The 17470-nt window shown below is 64.1% G+C and overlaps 1 protein-coding gene across 1 annotated transcript in view; it reads left to right on the forward strand.

Annotated features, from left to right (window-relative positions):
• LOC119094993 (chromodomain-helicase-DNA-binding protein 1) overlaps positions 1 to 17470 on the forward strand; it is an 84978-nt gene that overhangs the window by 53087 nt on the left and 14421 nt on the right. Inside the window, exons 13-16 of the mRNA XM_037217901.1 lie at positions 11321 to 11424; positions 15420 to 15608; positions 16164 to 16268; positions 17256 to 17411. Coding sequence (XP_037073796.1) covers positions 11321 to 11424; positions 15420 to 15608; positions 16164 to 16268; positions 17256 to 17411 — 554 coding nt within the window. The remainder of the gene's footprint in view (positions 1 to 11320; positions 11425 to 15419; positions 15609 to 16163; positions 16269 to 17255; positions 17412 to 17470) is intronic.

Below are 17470 nucleotides of genomic sequence, written 5' to 3' on the forward strand. Positions count from 1 at the left end.
GCTGGTCCCATGTCGCCCGCGGAGAACATGTGACACAGATCCGGTACATCGGGATGCTAGTGAGCCTGGGGCGAGGTCAGAGTGGGAATGTCTTGTGACATGGACGACACCTGACACGGATAATGGGGGGGGGTTGCATAAGGGGGGGGGGGGGATCAGGACCACAGTAGTCCGTGACAGGATACCGTTCCATGGCCGTCAGGTGGCCGTCTGGGGACTTGTCCGACATTCCCGATGCCTGCGAGGCGACTTCTGCCGCCGCGGCTGGGGCGTGGGACTCAGCAGTCCGCCGAGTGAGCACATGAGCCAAGGCTAAACTCTCGGCATTGTTGTAGATCCTTGGCATTGGTGCACCGGCCAAAGAATCCCGCCGCTCGTAACCACTTGCAGGTGCTTTGTGATGGCAGCCGGCAATGTAATGCGTCACAGCTGGTTTTATTTTCAATGATGGAAGCGAACCGTGCTCCGATGTTGGGCAGTATCGTCTTGAAAAAGGCTTGTGTGGACGGTATTTGTATACGATTCTTAGGTTTTAAACTTAAAGAGCCGTATCCTCTTGCCATCGAGGAAATGGTCCTAAGCGAGTACGCTGGTGGTGGTCCAGTTGTCTGTTTTCGTCAGACGGCGCGGAGATAGCAAAATCCCAATCATAAAATTCGACCGCGCCGCCTGGTACTGCGTGTGTCGCCGCTCGTGGATCAGGTGACGTCACAATGGCAAGGTAGTCCAAAAACAGCCGTGATTGGATGATTGATACTGCGTGTGTGTTGCCACTCATGAGTAAGGTTACGTCACACTGGCAACCTCGTCCAAAAACAGCCGTGATTGGATGATGACCTGGAGCGTGCTTATCAACGGCGTCGTCTTTGTAAACAAGGCATACGATGTGCGTATTGTGGTTTATTTTTCAAATCCAGTCCGGAACAGTGTTTCCGGTGATGTAACGTCGTTGCTGTACCGGCCTGTCTGGTCATCGTCACCAGCTCAGACATCACCCGCTGATATCATGCTCTGTACAAACCCCGAACAAATGAATCCGGGCCTGATATTCTCTTTAAGATCAGGAAATGAGACTTCCGATCTTTTCCACGTGCATTCATGCAAATCCTTCAGTGTGCTACAATCTGTCCATCTCGGGTCGAAGCTGCACACCCGGTGGAAATATTGCCTTAATCCGCCATCCACCTGCTAGAAGCAACCTTCATACGTCTTTCAGGCTTTCTTTCGTTTACTATAAAAGTGGGAAGGCCTGACTGTGCGTCCCACAGCCGGCCTGGGTTTGTATCGAAGCTCCGCGGCTGGGGAGGGGAGTGCCGCAATGTCCGGCGGAATTATCCAGCTCCGGCGGAGATGTATGGGCGCTGTGCAAGATGTGAGCGCCTAATTGAGACCACATGCCATTCGGTAATCACGCCCATCGGCTTAGGAGTAATGGCGCGACTAACACCCTTGGAATCAAGGACTTGCTCTGTAATGACCGCATATATTCTCCGTGTCCGTCTGTCGGGTGTTACCGATGTTCGACACGTGTTGCAGTGGGGCAGCGGCGCCTGGGTCGGCCGCGATAAATCAAGCAGCGTGGCAGAACGTCGTATCTGCTGAGCACTACGGAATGGTCAGCGGGCGATTTTATCTGCAGATGCCGTTACGGATTGATTAATTTGCGCCCGTCCTGGTCAAGTTATGCCACCCAGCCTTGATCACGACCGAACAAAGGAAGTTTTCTAACCGGTCCGGGCGCGGGCGAGAGAAAACGCCGCGCCACAAAGATTCGGAGGCTCGCGGAAAGTGACGTCGGATTACGGCGACGCTCAGCGGCGCCGTGCTGCAGACAGAGCGCGGGTCGACCAGCTTGCGCAATGTCAACATCGGATAGCACCGCGGAGCCTCCGTCGAGCAAGAGCAAAAGTTGACAGCGAACTACACTGTCCCGCCCGGACGGCGCGGCCAAGTGTGGCGCTCGAACTGAAGTCGTGGGTAGGCTCAGCCTGCGTCCACAAATGGCGTGCCGTATGCCCTTTGCACCCCGTCTTAGCGTCAACCGCCGTCGACCGGTGCGTCACGCGCCTCGCCAGCGGGGAAGGGGGTGGTCCGGACGCGTCTGTGGGTCGTTTCCTGTTCCGCGGTGTGGGCCGGCCCCGTGTGGCCATACCCCCCCCCCCCCCTGGCGCGACCTGCTCGATGGAAACTGCCAGAATGTCGAGAGACTTAGGGTGAGCCCGCGGTCAGGGGCCCCCGCGTGTCCCTGTTGACGGGTGGGGCTATGAAGCAACCCTGCGATGGGGTCGGTAGAGTGGAGCGTGAGGGCGTGAAGGGGTCGGTGCCTGATGCGGCGTCAGGACTGTTCGGTGTTCCTCTGAGGAGGTCAGGTCGACGTATTGACCTCGATGACCGTTCGGGGCTTGATCCGTCCCTCATCAGAGATCGTCCCTGTTCCTGTGGAGGGATCTGGGTGATTTGTCCGTCCCTGACCGGTCCTGTGACCCATCAGACCGGTGCCGTCCGGTGGAGGGGACCTGATCTTTGACCCGCACCTGCACCGAGCTCAGTTCTTTCTGCCGCCACCAGATCGGGGCCGGAGCTGCGACCTGTCCCCATGACAGGGGCGAGGACTCCGACCTGTTTCTGCGCGGATTTCAGTACTTTGTGGCGTCCGCTGGGCGGGTCTAGGGCTGTCCTGCCCCGTCCCTCGGACGGGACCAGGGCTGTGACCCGTGCTCGGGACCGGGCTGATGACGGTGACCTGTCCGTAGGCGGCCGGGCTCGGCCACGGCGGACAGCTTCGCCAGGCGACACATTAATGGCGCCGCTGATATGCCGTCTGTTCGTGCCGTGTCGTTGCATGTTAGCTTGCCGGTTCTCTCACTGCCAAGTCGGTCAAAATGCCACGTCGGGCTTTTATGATTTTCGGCTGACTTGGCTTTGCAGAGGCCTTCGAGGCATCAGAGCCTTGTGGTAGCCCTCACCACATCAACAGAAGCTGGAATTTCCACAGGAATTGGCGAATTCCACCTTTATATCCCCTACCGTCACGTGTTCATCGAAATCGCCATCCGCATTAGCAGCGGGTTGGCAGTAATCGCTTGCGAAGCTGACCTTTAAAGGGCAGTGTGGCGCTGCTGATGAGTCGCGGTTTGCGCGCTGACCTGACCTGACCAGACCTGACCTGATCTTGCCTCCACCAGCATCAGCCCAGCGGCGGCCAGGTGCCGGGCCCGGGGACGTTGCTCGACTCAGGGGACGCTACTAATCTCCGTTGCTCTGGCAAGGGATGTACATGACACGCATCGGAAGAAAGGAATGGAGCACGGCCAAGCGGCGGGGCAGGGGCAGATGAAACGCTTATGTCCATTTGTGAGTCCAAGGACTGCTCTACAACTCTCACGCTTATTGGGCACCCTTCTTACCTTTTTCGCGCGCCACAAGTCCACTTCTCATGGATACATAATGAAAAAAAGTGGAGTGCGCCCGCCAACTACTGAAGTCTTCCGTCTTATGGACCATTTGGTCTTTACAGGGTCAGTGTTTACCCCTGTTGGACAGTTATTACCCCAAATAGTGCGTGCGAAAACTTTTTTTGTAATGCGAATGAGCTTTTGGCTTCGCAAAGAAGTGCTCTTTGGCATCGTTTGAAAACATCGAAAGTTAACTGTTTGGGTATTTGAAGCTCCTGTTAGGTTCGTGAGCTTAAAACACAGCGTGCTAGTGCGAAACAGGAGAGTGAAACGCTGGCGTTTGAACATCAACCCTGCTGAGGGGGTGAGAGCCGAGCTATCTATGTATTTGGGTTTTGTGCGGTTGTGGCTGTGTGATGGAATTCAATCCGTTATACACAAGTTCGACAATGAGTTCTGACTTAGCCTGGGACAGGCTGCGTCGTCATTTTTTCAGCACTGGATGGGAATACGTTTTTTGATCGAGTTTGACGTTGGTGCAGAGTTGGTGATCGAGTTTGACGCGTTGGTGCAGAGTTGGTGATCGAGTTTGACGCGTTGGTGCAGAGTTGGTGATCGAGTTTGACGCGTTGGTGCAGAGTTGGGAGCGCGATCCGAGCACCTTGGTACCTGGACTTGTGAGCTGTTACCAGCATGGTAACTCACCACTGGTTTGGCGTCTGGCTCTAAAGGCGCATTGACTAAACAATGCAGCAAACTTAATGCTGTCCACATCCGCCCAGGTAGTGTAATCCCAGAAAGTGCCCCTCCGGCAGTGAGGCTTTTGTCTCCGCGGTTGTCCGGCGTCTTAACCGCTGCCGTCAGTTATGTTTGGCTGAGTGTTGATCTGAAGATGTCAGCCGCTCGAGGCGACAAACCACGGCCGCCCATCTGTCCTCAGCTAATGTGTGCAATGCGGGCCTCTTGGCCGCACCAGGGTCAGCCGTGACCTCGAGCGGTGCCCACGCTGCACGTGTGGGGGTCCAGCGGACATTCTGCTGCCCGGTGGTGCCGGGCCCAGAAAATCGCCGAACTGTGGTCTGCACGCATGGTTTGCAGGCGTCCTTGTCGAATCGTACCCCTTGATCCGAACGGTATTTCAGTTTTTCCTACTCCAGCCGCGCGGAGGCTCGTTTTGTGCTGAGTCACGCTCTCAGCGTCGACTTTTGACCACATCGTACATCATACTCGCGGTATGTGATTTTTTGCATGCGGGCTGATGGGTGACCTCTTTGATACTCTGCTGTATTCTCACGCGAACGTTTTCAGAGCTCGTAAAAAGCTTCTTGGAAACATATTGTAACTATGCCTTGTACCAAAAATAGTGCGAATCACTTCAAAAATTGTCTTGGGAACGTTGAAATAGCGTATAAATCTTCCAGCATAGCTGTACAGTACAGACCAGTCATGGGAAGACCGGGCCTTGCTTAAGCTTTCAAAGAAACTTAGTGGGCCACGATGGCAGCGACCCTCGCTGGGCTGTGACCAAAACCAGAGATGACCTGTAAAGGTCGTGCCCGTAGCTAGCCCCGACCCACGCAATCCGCTGACTCGGACGAACGCGACCGCTGGAAAGCCACGACTGAAGCAGCGACGGCTGTGGGAATCGACCGTGGGTGGCGTGATCGGGCTCGAAGCCGACCATGGAGTGCTCACCACTCGAGCGACCGGCGACCGCGGCTGGCGGTGACGCGCACGGCGGCGACCCGGGGAAGGTCGCCGGCCGGGGCCGGTTCGGCGGCCCCGACGCGGCGCCGTCCCGGGCCGGCGCCGCGTCCTTGCCCGGTGCAGGAATGCCATCAGATAGCGACCATGATGCACGGCCCGGCACGTCCCAAAGCGTCCACCTCCGCTGCGCCTCGTGACGTCACGGACGGCGCTGATGGATCGACGAGGTGCGCTGATGCTGCTTTACTGCCGGCGCGCACAGGGCGGCGCCGGTGCCGCGGCGCGCGCGCCCATTTGCGCGCCGTCGTCCATCAAGCGGGCGCCGGCTTCGTCGCGCCGCCGCCCGCGTCGCCTTTGTGCGCGCTGGCAACAGGTGCTGGATTGTGGTGACCGCCGGCCGGTCGCCACATTTTATGTGCGTGTTTTGCAGCGCGCGGAGCGTCGCCAAACGGCCTTGCGGTCACCGGTGGTGTCGTCGCCGGCCGCGCGCCGGCTTAGCGGCCCGGCGGTGACTGCGCACGGTGGCCGCGCTGCGGCGCTTTCCGGATCTGGAACGACCTCCATGAGTCACAGAAAAGCGGCAGGGGGCTTGGCCGGACCGGCCGGCCGGCGGGGACAGAGTGTCGCCAGGAAGCGGTCTGGTTCCGGCGATGATCAGGCGGGGGCGTTCGCGTGACGACGTCAATCCGAGGCGACTCGGCCGCGGCCTCCGATCCAGCCGGCTGAAGCGGACGCTGGGGTGGTATGAAAGCGACCTGTCTCCGGCGGTGCGGCCGACCCGTTCGTTCGGTGGTGGATGGATGGATAATGGATCTCGACCCGTCCGTCCGGGGATGGATAGATGGATGGATCTCGGATCCGCCCTTTGTTGCGGATCCTCCTCAGTGGCTGGACCATTGCATTGGTCCGCTTCCTGCCCTCTGTCGGTCTTGGATCGTAAAGTAACGCCACGGTCATGCAACATTTGGCCATAAAATCTTTGTAGCAAAAAGCTGTACTTTAATCTAGACCGGGAGCTTGCCATAGTAAACTATCGGACACAGAACTGCTAATTTGATCCTGAGTCTAGTACTTTCCCGCGGCAGGACGGTGGCGCTGACCGCGCGTGTGGTGAGGCCCCAGGGCGCCCGCCACCGCGGCCGGACGGTGGCGCTGACCGCGCGTGTGGTGAGGCCCCAGGGCGCCCGCCACCGCGGCCGGACGGTGGCGCTGACCGCGCGTGTGGTGAGGCCCCAGGGCGCCCGCCACCGCGGCCGGACGGTGGCGCTGACCGCGCGTGTGGCGGGGCCCCAGCGGCCGCGGCCGGACGCGCCATCAGCTGATAACGCCACTGCGACGCGCAAACAAAACGGCCCCGCCCGCGTACAGTGCATTTGCAAGTCAGCCACGGCCCAAACGGAGCGCGGCAAGGACGCGCCGGTGCTGTCGGTCGCTATCGAGTTACCTGGACGGGCGTGGGCGGGCGCCATCAGCCTCGCCGCGTTTCGCGCAGCCCGTCGAGCGGGGCTCGGCGGTGGGCTGCGGTTTTCCCGCAGCTCGGTGGCACGCGCCGAGGAGGCCAAAGGTCCGGGTCACTCACTGTGTGCAGCGGCTGGTGTCGGGCCGCCCCGCTCCGGACGCACTGGCCTTTGTTGCGATCCCCCCCCCCCCCCCCCCCCGGCGGGGCTTACCGCTGAGTGGCAGCTCCTATCTCTGCCCGCGGTGCTCCGCCGAGCTCGCCCGGGCCCCTCATGCCGCAGCGGTGCGTGCCTTGCGACGCGACTGGCTTTCACGTGATGCCATTAGTCACGGGCGCTGCATGGGCATGCGGTGGCGGCGGTGCGAAAGCCTTATCAATCAGTCCACGTGACGCCGCCGCCCCCGCCTGCCGCCTGCCGCTTGCCGGCGGTGTCACCGGTGTCACCGGTCGGCGGTTACCGGTCGGCAGTCGCCGGTCGGCGTCCTCGGCCGCGTGCGTGTCCGAGACGGCACGTGCCTGTGCACGGACGCTTGCGTGCCGGGCGTGCGTGTCCGGTCATCACGTGTCGTCAGCTGCTCCGCGCTCGCCGCCGCCGGTTACCGAGCCGACGACGCGACGTGCTGGCACGCTTGCTTACGCAGTTGCGGCCTACGCAGTGTCATTTCAGGACGATCGCTACGAATGTCCGCTAAGGTTAAGGGTAACAAAGCAGCTAGTTACTCACGTGTACGTTTGTGTTGGTATTAAGGTACGCTACCACCCGAATTAGGTCGCTCAGAATGTCGCGTGAGGTTGAAAGAGGTGAGGCAATTACAAGCGCATTCCACTCCGCCTATCGTTTCCCACGCTGGAGTGTGGAGGACGGCGTCCCGGTGGCGCCGATCTGCGGAGCGCGCCCCGCCTCCGCGGCCTCAACTGGGTCAGCCGGCGCCGGCCGGGGGCCCTGGCGCGACCCGGGCGGCGCCGGCGCCGATCTGGCCTGTCCCGCGGCCTCGCCGCCGCTCCGTCACCGGACCGATGTCCGGCCTGCCGGTCGACCGGTCGACCTCTGCACTCGTGCCAGCTCGCTCGCTCGCGGTTTGCGGTCGGTCACGAGACCAAAGGTGTCGCGGCCTCCGCGCCGGTCCAGTTCTGGACAGGGCGCGGGGGCGGGGGCGGGGGCGGGGGCCGGGTCTTGCGCGACTCGGTGGCGGCCCCCGCGCGCCCCCGGCCGTGCGGGAGGGATGACGCCTGCAGCGGCGTGCGGCGGCGTCACGGGTGGACGCTCGCTCGGCTCGCCGACAATGCTGCGCGCGGCTGGCACCGACATTGTGAGCGGCGCAGGCGGCCCCAGCGGCGGCCGCAGGTCCGCATTCCCGTCGGGCGAAGCCGTCCGGCCGGCGCCGCGCTGCTCCTCTCGTGCCGGCAGCTCGGCAGGTGGCGAGCTGCCGGCCAGAGCGGGCCGAGCGCGCCGCGCCACGTGTCAGGTGGTCCTGTCGTGGCGGGAGCACGGCTGGCACGTGGGGAGGGGATGGAAGATGCGAAGGGCGCCGGCTGTCCGTCTTGCCGAGGCTATCTTGTCGGGCGGCGTGTCAGCGGAGGACGCGCTGCTCCGCTCGCGGCGCCGGCCCTGTCACGTCGGGAGTGTATGCAGCAGCCAGGGAGGTGAATGAGAGAGGCGCCGGCTGCCTGACGCTTTGCTGCTCCGCTGATGACGAGCTCAGGTGATGACGGGCTCAGACGATGGAGAGACCGCGGTGAGGTCAGAAGGGGAGTCACCGGCGGGATCATCAGCTCGCGAATCCCGGCGGCGCCGTGCACGCGCGGCTGCGCAGCTTTGTGTTTCACAAAGCGTCGTTCCGCTGCCGCTCTGCAGCTCTGTGTTCCATTGTCATTCTCTGGTCCGCCCAGCGTTGTCCGACCACCATGCTCCGCTCGGCCGGTTTCTCTCCTCCGGTGGCGGCTACGTCGATCGCTCCGGCCGGTCCCCCTTCTTCGGTGGCGGCCCCGTCGGTCGTGCCGGCCGGTCCCCCTTCTTCGGTGACGGCCCCGTCGGCCGAGTTGGCCGGTCCCTCTTCCCCGGTGGCGGCCCCGTCGGGCCCTCCGGCTGGTGCTGGGTCGCGCCCTGCCCGCGCCTTATACGGCACCGGCCGGCCGGGCGGTGCTGGCTGGCGCGCGTGCAACCGCGCCCCACCGCCGCCCCCGCCCGGCCATCTGCAGCCGCGCTGACCGATGGCAGGGCTGGCGTTGCGTCAGCGGCAAGGCCGCGTGCCAGGTCGCCCTCCGAGCGGCCTTCGACTGCGCGTCCCCCGCCACGGGCGGTGCAGGCTGCCGCATGGTCAGCTCTGTTTGCCCGCCACTGGCGGTCGTTTACGTCGTCCACGCCTTGTCTCTGACATCGCGCTATATGCTTTGAGACAATCCATGCTCTCTTAAACCCGAACAGCTGTTTCTGTTTGTCAATGATATTGATTTTTAGGCTGTTAACACACCTCAGCAGTTTGGTAAGCACGCTTTGGGCGCAAAATGATCACAGCGGTTGGTCGGTCTTAAAACGCCAAAAATCTATTTATCAATCGATCCTTCACCGCCGGCGTAGCGGGGCGCCGCTCGCTTCTGGCGCCTGCTGGCTGGCTGGGGATCGTGCCCGCCACGTTCACGCCGAGAACGAGAGCGACAGAGCGCGCCTGCCGCCAACGAGCGGTGTGTTCAGGTGCGAAGTCCGGCCGAACGAGCTTCGAGAGCGGTCGCTGTGGCCCTCGCCTCTGCAAGCACACGGCGTCCGCAGGCCGAGCGCGCAACAAGACCGTCGCCGTCGACGCGTCCCGAGCCCCAAATAAGCTAGCCTCTCCCAGCCGGTGTCGTCCGCACGACCCGCTGGCTGTGGTTAGCCGGTCCCTGCCATTGTCGCCCCGTCCGCGACAGTACCGCTATGATCACCGTCCGTCGAGGCTGCTCTCCGCGCAGGTGGTGACATCTGACGTCGGCTGATCGGGGTGAGCCCGAGGGTGGCGGCGCGCACGGACGTCGTGTCAGACGGCCGGCCGGCGCACGGCGGCCTACCGTGCGCGCCGGCTGCTGCGTGGGACGACGTTGCCGGACTGAGCGGCAGGTGCCGTGAGATGAAGGCAATCTCTGATTAGGAGTCGGATGATTGACCGACTGCTGCGAGCTGAGGGCATGACGCAGGCAGTGATGAAGGCATTCCTAGGATTTCGTCGCGTCGCGTGCAGCGTTTGCGCCGGGTAGCGTGCTCAATCGCAGCTAAAGGTCGGATATTAGAGCCAGCGGCAGGCGGTGGCGTTTACCTCATCATGGCAGTGGGTCGTCGCAAGGCCATAAAGCGACGGTAACGATCGCCGTACGGGCGGACTGGCGGTGTTTTCATCCGAAACGGACGTTCCTGCACCGGTGGCGTCACAGACGGTCGGCCGGGAGGTACGGTGCGCTCCGAGCCGGGGTGGAGTGCGCCCACATCTGGCAGGCAATGGCCGGGGTCAAGGCCGGCTTGGTGAGCTTGACCGAGGCTCGCGGACCGGCCGGCGGTCCGCCCTGCGCTGCAGCGCGCCGGTCCCGTAACACTTGCGCAAGCCATTCTTCTGCCGTCGTCGCCTCGGTGCGCTCCTGCGTCCGGGAATGGCGCAAAACGACCGCTGCATGCGCCCCCGCCCCAGTCCCAAACAACGAGCTGAGCGATCGGCGACGGCGCCGTCTCGGCCGAGGCGGGTGGCGATGGTGCAGCAGCGGGCGGGGAGTGGAGGGCGCCGGGGGCCGTCGCCACGTCACGCCGCCGCGTCCCCGGCGGCGCCTGGCACGGACCGGTCCCGCCTCTGCGCCGCCGACCGCGCGGCCGTACGCGCCGCGCGCCGCGCGTAACGAGCTGGTCCGCGTCGTGCGGCTGACGCCCGCCGGCCGGCCGCCGGCGGTGATCTACCTGCCGGTCGCAGCGGCGCCGCGCGGTCGAGGCGCCGCCGGCCCCGAGCCGCGCGGACGGGGGAGAGGGGCGCGCTGTGACACGGCGGGGGTGGACATGGAACGCGTTGGGTTGGTTGTTGACCGGGACTGCATGTATCTTAGGGTTCGTGCTCTTAGCTGTCTGGGGGCGATCTTTTTTATTTCGACACGCATATGTCTTGCGGACAATGCAGTGGCAGCACAGGAATACTGACGGGAAAGACTCTGACACAGACACAAGGCTGAAAGGAAAGATGATAAATGGAACATGAAAGAATGAACGCAACAATTTTGAGCCTAATTGAACATTGAAATGAAAGATACATGCTCGTGTCATGGGAAGAACATCTTGTTGGTGATCGGGATAATGGACGGGTGCGTCCGTCCGGCTACTTTATGGTATAGCGTGCATCGCTACACGGGCATGGCATGCTGCTGGGCGCGAAAATCGAGGCGGTTTTGTAGCCAGGCACCCTTGGCGACGTTCCGATAACGACACTGACTTAATGTGAGCTGTGGTCAGCTGAAACATTTAGTGTTTTCCTCAGCATGACACGTGACATTGGTAGCATGCGGCGTTGGTATGTTTCCCTTGCAGATGTCCTTCGGGTACTTGAAATTTTACCGGAATGTTAAGAAGGATACCTCAATTTTGCGAAGCCACCGAGTCTTTTACACCAGTTCAGAACGCGTGTTTCCTACTTTCGTGTCCATCATTTGAGACGAGCGGTGCGGTGGAAGCGATCAGTGATCTGCACCGTGCGGCGGCCTGTGGTCGCAGGCGTCCGGGAGTCCGCGCTGACCCGGCCCCTCTCTCCGTCCGCAGCGGCCACCAACACGCCCTTCAACAAGGACGAGCTGAACGCCATCCTCAAGTTCGGCGCCGAGGAGCTCTTCAGCAAGGACGAGGAGGAGGAGGAGGAGCCCACGGTGAGGAGACGCCTCCGCGGTGCGGCGCAGGCGATAACGGGCTCCGGGCGAGGGCGGGACGCCGCTACGACCCTGAAGCCCTGGACCCGAGAGCGGAAGGGAGTCCTCCCCCCCCCCCCGCCCCTAACACACACTAGCCGACGGTCAGATGTCACCGCACCGGCTGTAACGACACAAATCATCTGCCCATTGATCGCTGCGTGTGCTGGTGAGCGTTGGCCACCGTTGGGTCGGCCTCTCTCCTTCGCTGGCGGCCGCAAGAGCAGTTGGGCACTCACCCGCTGCGCCGAATCGAGGCCGGGTCCTCTGAATGTCCGTCTCCGTGGGACGCCGCTGTCCCGGTGTGGTCCGCGCTGTGTCTGCTGTCTGTGGCTCTGCTGTCCCGGCGTGTCCGCGCTGTGTCTGCAGTCTGTGTCTCTGCTGTCCCGGTGCCGTCCCTGCTATGTTCGTCCCCGGGTCGCCGTCGACACTGTCTCGCAGGTCCGTGCTGTGTCTGCTGTCCGTGACGTTGCCGTCTCGGTCCAGTCCCTTCCCGCAGGTCCGTGCTGTGTCTACTCTGTGTGACTCCGCTGTGCCCCAAACGAGAGGTACGGGGCTCGGTTCCCCGCAGTGCCCGCCATGCCTGCCAGGATGAGGTGCGAATGACGCCACATGGCCTCAGCAGCCGAGTGCACAGTGACGGAGGACAGGTGTGGTCAGTGCTGCATCTGCTCAGTGCTGCAGTGCTGCATCTGCGACCCCGGTGGTCGGGTCTCTCGCCGCCGCCTGGCCGCTCCGCAGCTGGCTCCCTCCCTCCCCCCGTTGTGCCTTCGCTGACCCCGTATTACCGGCCAACGAGCTGTAAATTTGGCCGGGTCAGAGGTGGCCCTGCACAGCCGCCGCCGGGCCGCGTTGAGCAACGGGGCGCGGGTCAGCGGCGTCGCTGCGCCCCGCTCGGCCCAGGTCGGTCCCACACCCCGGCCCGCGCCGCGCGCGGCTGGTACAGGTGGACAGGTGTGTCCGTGGAGGTCCGTAGCGTTGTTGGATCGTCTCGGCGGCCTGGCAGGGGCGTTGGACGAGCTGGGAACACGACACGTCGTGACTCGCTGTATACATGTTGACGCCAAGCGCGTACCATCGCAGATGGTGGCATGGTGAGACAGCTCGTTTGTGAAGTGCACCTTGTTATATCTGGGTTTGGAGTGTCGGCTGTGGCTGGACGGTCCGTCCCCTACTGACGTTGTGTTGGTGCCGATCCCCGGCGTCCCGCGCGGTGGGGAGGTCGGCGGCGGCGTCCGCGGCTGGGTCATGGCGCCAACGCCAGCGCCAGCGCCAGCGCCCTTCCCGGACCCACTGCCGGACTCCCAGCGACCTTGTCTTCAGAAGTGGACCACACGGGCACTTCTTTCTCGAGACCGATCATCGGGATAATCACACGGGCATTGTCTCGCTGCGTGGGAAGCAAGAATTTCGCGTGAAGACTGCTGTAAGGGGCATGCAATTATGGTCGGATTTATTGGCATGCGGGTCGGGTGGGTTTTCAAGTGGTCAGCGGGGTTGTCTGACGAAGCTGCGATTGATACCACGAATTCAAGGAGCTATTCATGGCCGTAAAAGTTAAGATCCTGATTCGCTCAGGAATTGGCGCCCGGCTTTGTAGCGGCAGTATTCTACAAGCGTCGGCTTTGTCTGGATCGTCGTAAAATGCGTTCCGATGATGACTTCGTTAAGCTGCGTTCTGCTACTGAGTCATGCAAAAATTGAGCCCGCTATCCGGCTGGGGAAGGTCGCCCAGCCGCCACGCGGCCGCCGGCGCGCCCGGAGCACCGGCGGCTCTCGGCGCCGGTGCTGCAGGTGGTGCGGCGCGATGAGGCGTGTGACGCGCGCGCGCGCGGCCCGGGCCGCTCCTCTCGGTCGGCGGGTCAGCTCGTCTGGGCAGCCGTCCTGCGGACGTGAACACGGTCGGGTTGCGCGGGCCGGCCTTGGCGGCCCGGCGGGGACGTGACCGGGGCGGTCACGAGCGGGGCGGCGGGCCGGCTGGCTCCGGCCGACCGGCCGACCACTGGCTGTCGGCCGCTCTCCGGTCCCCGCCGCCCGTCCCCGACCGCCTGTCCTCCACCGCCCGTCCCCGACCACCCGGCCCTCACCGCCCGTCCCCGACCACCCGTCCTCCACCGCCCGTCCCCGACCACCCGTCCTCCACTGCCGGCCCCCACCGCCCGTCCCCGACCACCCGTCCTCCACTGCCGTCCTCCACCGCCCGTCCCCGACCGCCCGTCCTCCACCGCCGGTCCTCCACCGCCCGTCCTCCAGCTCCCTTCCCCTCTGCCGGTGCCCGATCATCCAGCGCTCACTGATAACGTCAGAACACGTGGGCCTTCCAACCACCCGCCGATCGCATACTAACGAGCCACCAGCAGCCTCCTGCTGCTGTCGCCGTCCCCGCGTCTGTGACCAGCTGTCTTCCGTCTCGCGCCCATAATCTCCAACCACCTACCGGTCGTCTCCCTCCGGAAGTCTCCCACCTCACACCATTCGCCGGCCATCCTACACGTCGTTTATCAATCACATTCTACACACATCCTACATATCCTACATCCTTTATCAATCTGTCCGCCTCGTAACTGCGCCTTCCGACCGCGGCCAGATCAGCTCATCGGACCACATCGTTCTAGACGTGGTCGAACGCCCTCGGCAGTCCCGGCCGGCCGCTGTCGTCCAGCGCGCCCGTCTACCGCGTCCAGCCCAGCGTCGCCCGCCGATGTCGCCGCCGCCGCCGCTTCCGCGTCGGGCCCGGAGCCGGCCCCGGCCCCGGACACCGGTCAGGACCGGTGTCGCCTGTCGTCAGCCGGGGTGGAGCGGCCGACATGTGGGGCCGCCTCGGAGCGGCACTGATGGCAGCTGTGGACGGCCGACCGCCGACGGCGACAAACGCCTCGGGGCTGTCGCCAGCCACCGGTGGGCCTCGAGTCGGGCGGCGACGACCGGGCTGCCTCGCCGGACCGGGCTGTCTCGCCGGACCGGGCCGTCTCGCCGGACCGGGCTGTCTCGCCGGACCGGGCTGTCTCGCCGGACCGGGCTGCCTCGCCGGACCGGGCTGCCTCGCCGGACCGGGCTGTCCCGCCGGACCGGGCTGTCTCGCCGGACCGGGCTGCCTCGCCGGACCGGGCTGTCCCGCCGGACCGGGCTGTCTCGCCGGACCGGGCTGCCTCGCCGGACCGGGCTGTCCCGCCGGACCGGGCTGTCTCGCCGGACCGGGCTGCCTCGCCGGACCGGGCTGTACCGGGCCGTGCCTGGCCGGGTAGATCTGGCCCGACCCGGCCCGGCCCAGGCCGACGGTGCATGGCAGAACAAGGTCCGTCAGGTTGAATATGACCGGTGCTCCCGGTCTGGACGGGTCTGGAGCGGCGGGCCGGTCAGGCCAGCTGTGTTACGTCGCGGGCGGCGCGGCGCCGGCCGACCGGGCCAGACGCGGCGTCGCCCACGCGCTCGGTTTATGAGATGTATCCAACAGTTGACACAGAGCGAAACGTCACCAGGCCCGGTCCCACGGCCGACGGTTCCGCGTGTGCGTATCTGGCGGGCGCAGGTGAGCCGTGAGCCTGCCTCAGATCGTCCCCGGACTGAAGCGGTCTGTCGGCGTCAGCTCGGGTCGGCTGCGCCAGGCGCGGCAAAGCCTCACCTGACGAGCTAGCTGCCAGCCGCCGTCTGACTGGCCGCCACTTGGCCGATCCTGTCTGTCGGCGGAAAATGGGGTGGCGCGTTTGTTGTCTGCCGGCCATCACCGCCACCGTCCGGCACACTGGCCGCCGCCTCACTGGCTGTTCACCTGCTTAATCCATTGTGAGGCCTCGGGACTGATCGGACTCAACCGCTGATCCCTCTGCGTCTGTGACTGTGCCCCGGGTTTTCCGTACCGGCGCTGTGCCGCCGCGTGACCAGCCGGCGCCGCGTCAACACCGGTCCGCCTGTGCTACCTGTTGGACTGAACTGACCTGGCCGCTGTCCTCCGGCAGTGCGACATCGACCTGATCCTGCAGCGGGCCGAGACGCGCGAGGATGAGTCGGCCAGCGCGCCCGCCACCGACCTGCTCTCCGCCTTCAAGGTGGCCAGCTTCCAGGTGGACGAGGACGAGGTCAGCATGCCGCCGCCGGCTGCCGACGACGCCCCGTCCGCCGCCGCCGACGACACCACCAAGGACTGGGTAAGGCGACCGTGCTGCTGCTGGTGGTGATGGTGATTATGATGATGATAGTGGTTAGGATTAGGATTAGTTTGCATTAGCGTGATGATGACAATGATGGCAGTGTGTTGGTGGTGATGGCGGTGGTGGTGGGTGTTGTGGGTGAGGCTGATGGTGGGGACGCTCGCGAGATACAGGAAGGAAGAAGCGGCACGGGGCGAGAACTAGTGTGTGATACCAGGCAATCCTCTCAAACGCGATGAACTAGCTTAAGCGCGCGCGAGGGAGAGAGAGAGGGTATTGGGATGCCGGTGTTGCCGTCGTTACTATGTCTAGTCAGGCGATACCGTCGGATTATGAAGAAACGTACCGTGGGCTTACGGAGGGCGGGATGACCGGCGCAGAGCACCAGCACGGCGCCTGCTTCCGACCGCTCTCGGGCGTGCCGTGAGCGCTCGAGCCAGTGACGCTGTCCGCGTGTCGTGCCGCCTCGCTGCCGTGGCGCGCCGCCGCGTCCCGTGCGGGCCGCTACAGCGCCGCTGTGCTCTGACGTGTCGCGCCCGTCCGCCCCGTCAGGATGACATCATCCCGTCGGACCTGCGCACCAAGGTGGAGGAGGAGGAGCGCCAGCGGGAGGTGGAGGACCTCTACTTGCCGCCCCGTTCGCGGAAGACGGTGCAGGTACGCCGTCACCGAATCGGCTCATCCCCCCGCCGCGACCGGGAGACACGGGACGCGGTGGATCGCAGCATCCGGTAACCAGACTGCACCCTGGTAATCCGCTGTTCTGAGCAGGGCACCCGCTGTCATGGGCTGGCAGAATGGGATTGTTTCGTGGCCGGTGGCTTACGAGCGTCGATAGTGGGATGTCGGAGCGGGCTGCCAGCCGCGCTCCGCAGCCGTGACCTTGCTTTGTAATCGGAATCCCAGAACATAATCGGTTTGCGATTGAAGGCTGCTGCTGGGCTGCCGGTGTTGGAGCGTGTGGCGTTCGAAAGCGGCCTCATCCCGGACGTGGTGGGGTGCCGAAGCGCCGGGCGGCCTTGTCTGGCCGGGGAGATTGTTTCTGCACAGGGCTGCCTCCCACGTCCCCCTGCTGTGCGACTGTCGATGGGACGTCTGACGCTCTCTGGACTGTCTGGCGCGGTGTCGCCTGCTGTTTATCTGACGCGCGCGCAAGAGCGGAGGCGGCTCACGACGGGCCCGATGTTCCGCTGACTGCCCACGTGTCCGGTTTTACCTGCGTTGTCCCTGTCATCGCCACTGCCGCTTTGCGGCCATGCGATTGTCGCATCATCGCTCATCGCTCAAGTAATCAGCCAGCGATTGGCAAGCCTTGTCAGCGTGCTGACGTTCCCGCCGCCGGGGTCGCGCTGTCCTGGTCATCCCTGTTGTGTGGGTTCGTCTGTCTTTTCCGCCTTCGGCCGCTCCCCGCCGACCGTGTGCCAGAGCGGGATAAGTGGCCCGCTGGTGACGCACGTTGGGCTCATTAGCAGAACAGCTGACTACGTCGCTATCTGCACGTGTAACGTGTAATGGCACGTGTAGCTGCGTGCCGTCTGCACGTGCACGCTGCTGCAAATAACGCGAACATGGAGCGGTTACGACCGGCCAACAATCAACGAGCACGCACGCTCTGACCGGCGGCGTCGGCGCCTGTGCGACCAGGAGGCGGCGGCGGAGGCGGCTGAGGACGAGCGCGAGCAGCGGCGGAAGCGGCGTCGCGACGGCTCCGACGACGCCGACTCGGACGCCGGCGAGCCGGCCAAGAAGAAGACGCGCAGGAACCAGCGCGAGCGCGTCAAGGGTTTCACCGACGGCGAGGTGGGTGCAGGGCCGCCGGCGACGGGTCGCCGCGCGGGCCCGTGCCGCGCCGCCGCCCG

The sequence above is a fragment of the Pollicipes pollicipes genome, unplaced genomic scaffold (genome assembly GCF_011947565.3).
Source record: "Pollicipes pollicipes isolate AB1234 unplaced genomic scaffold, Ppol_2.1 Scaffold_4219;HRSCAF=4965_pilon_pilon_pilon, whole genome shotgun sequence".
In the NCBI taxonomy this organism is placed as follows: Eukaryota; Metazoa; Arthropoda; class Thecostraca; order Pollicipedomorpha; family Pollicipedidae; genus Pollicipes; species Pollicipes pollicipes.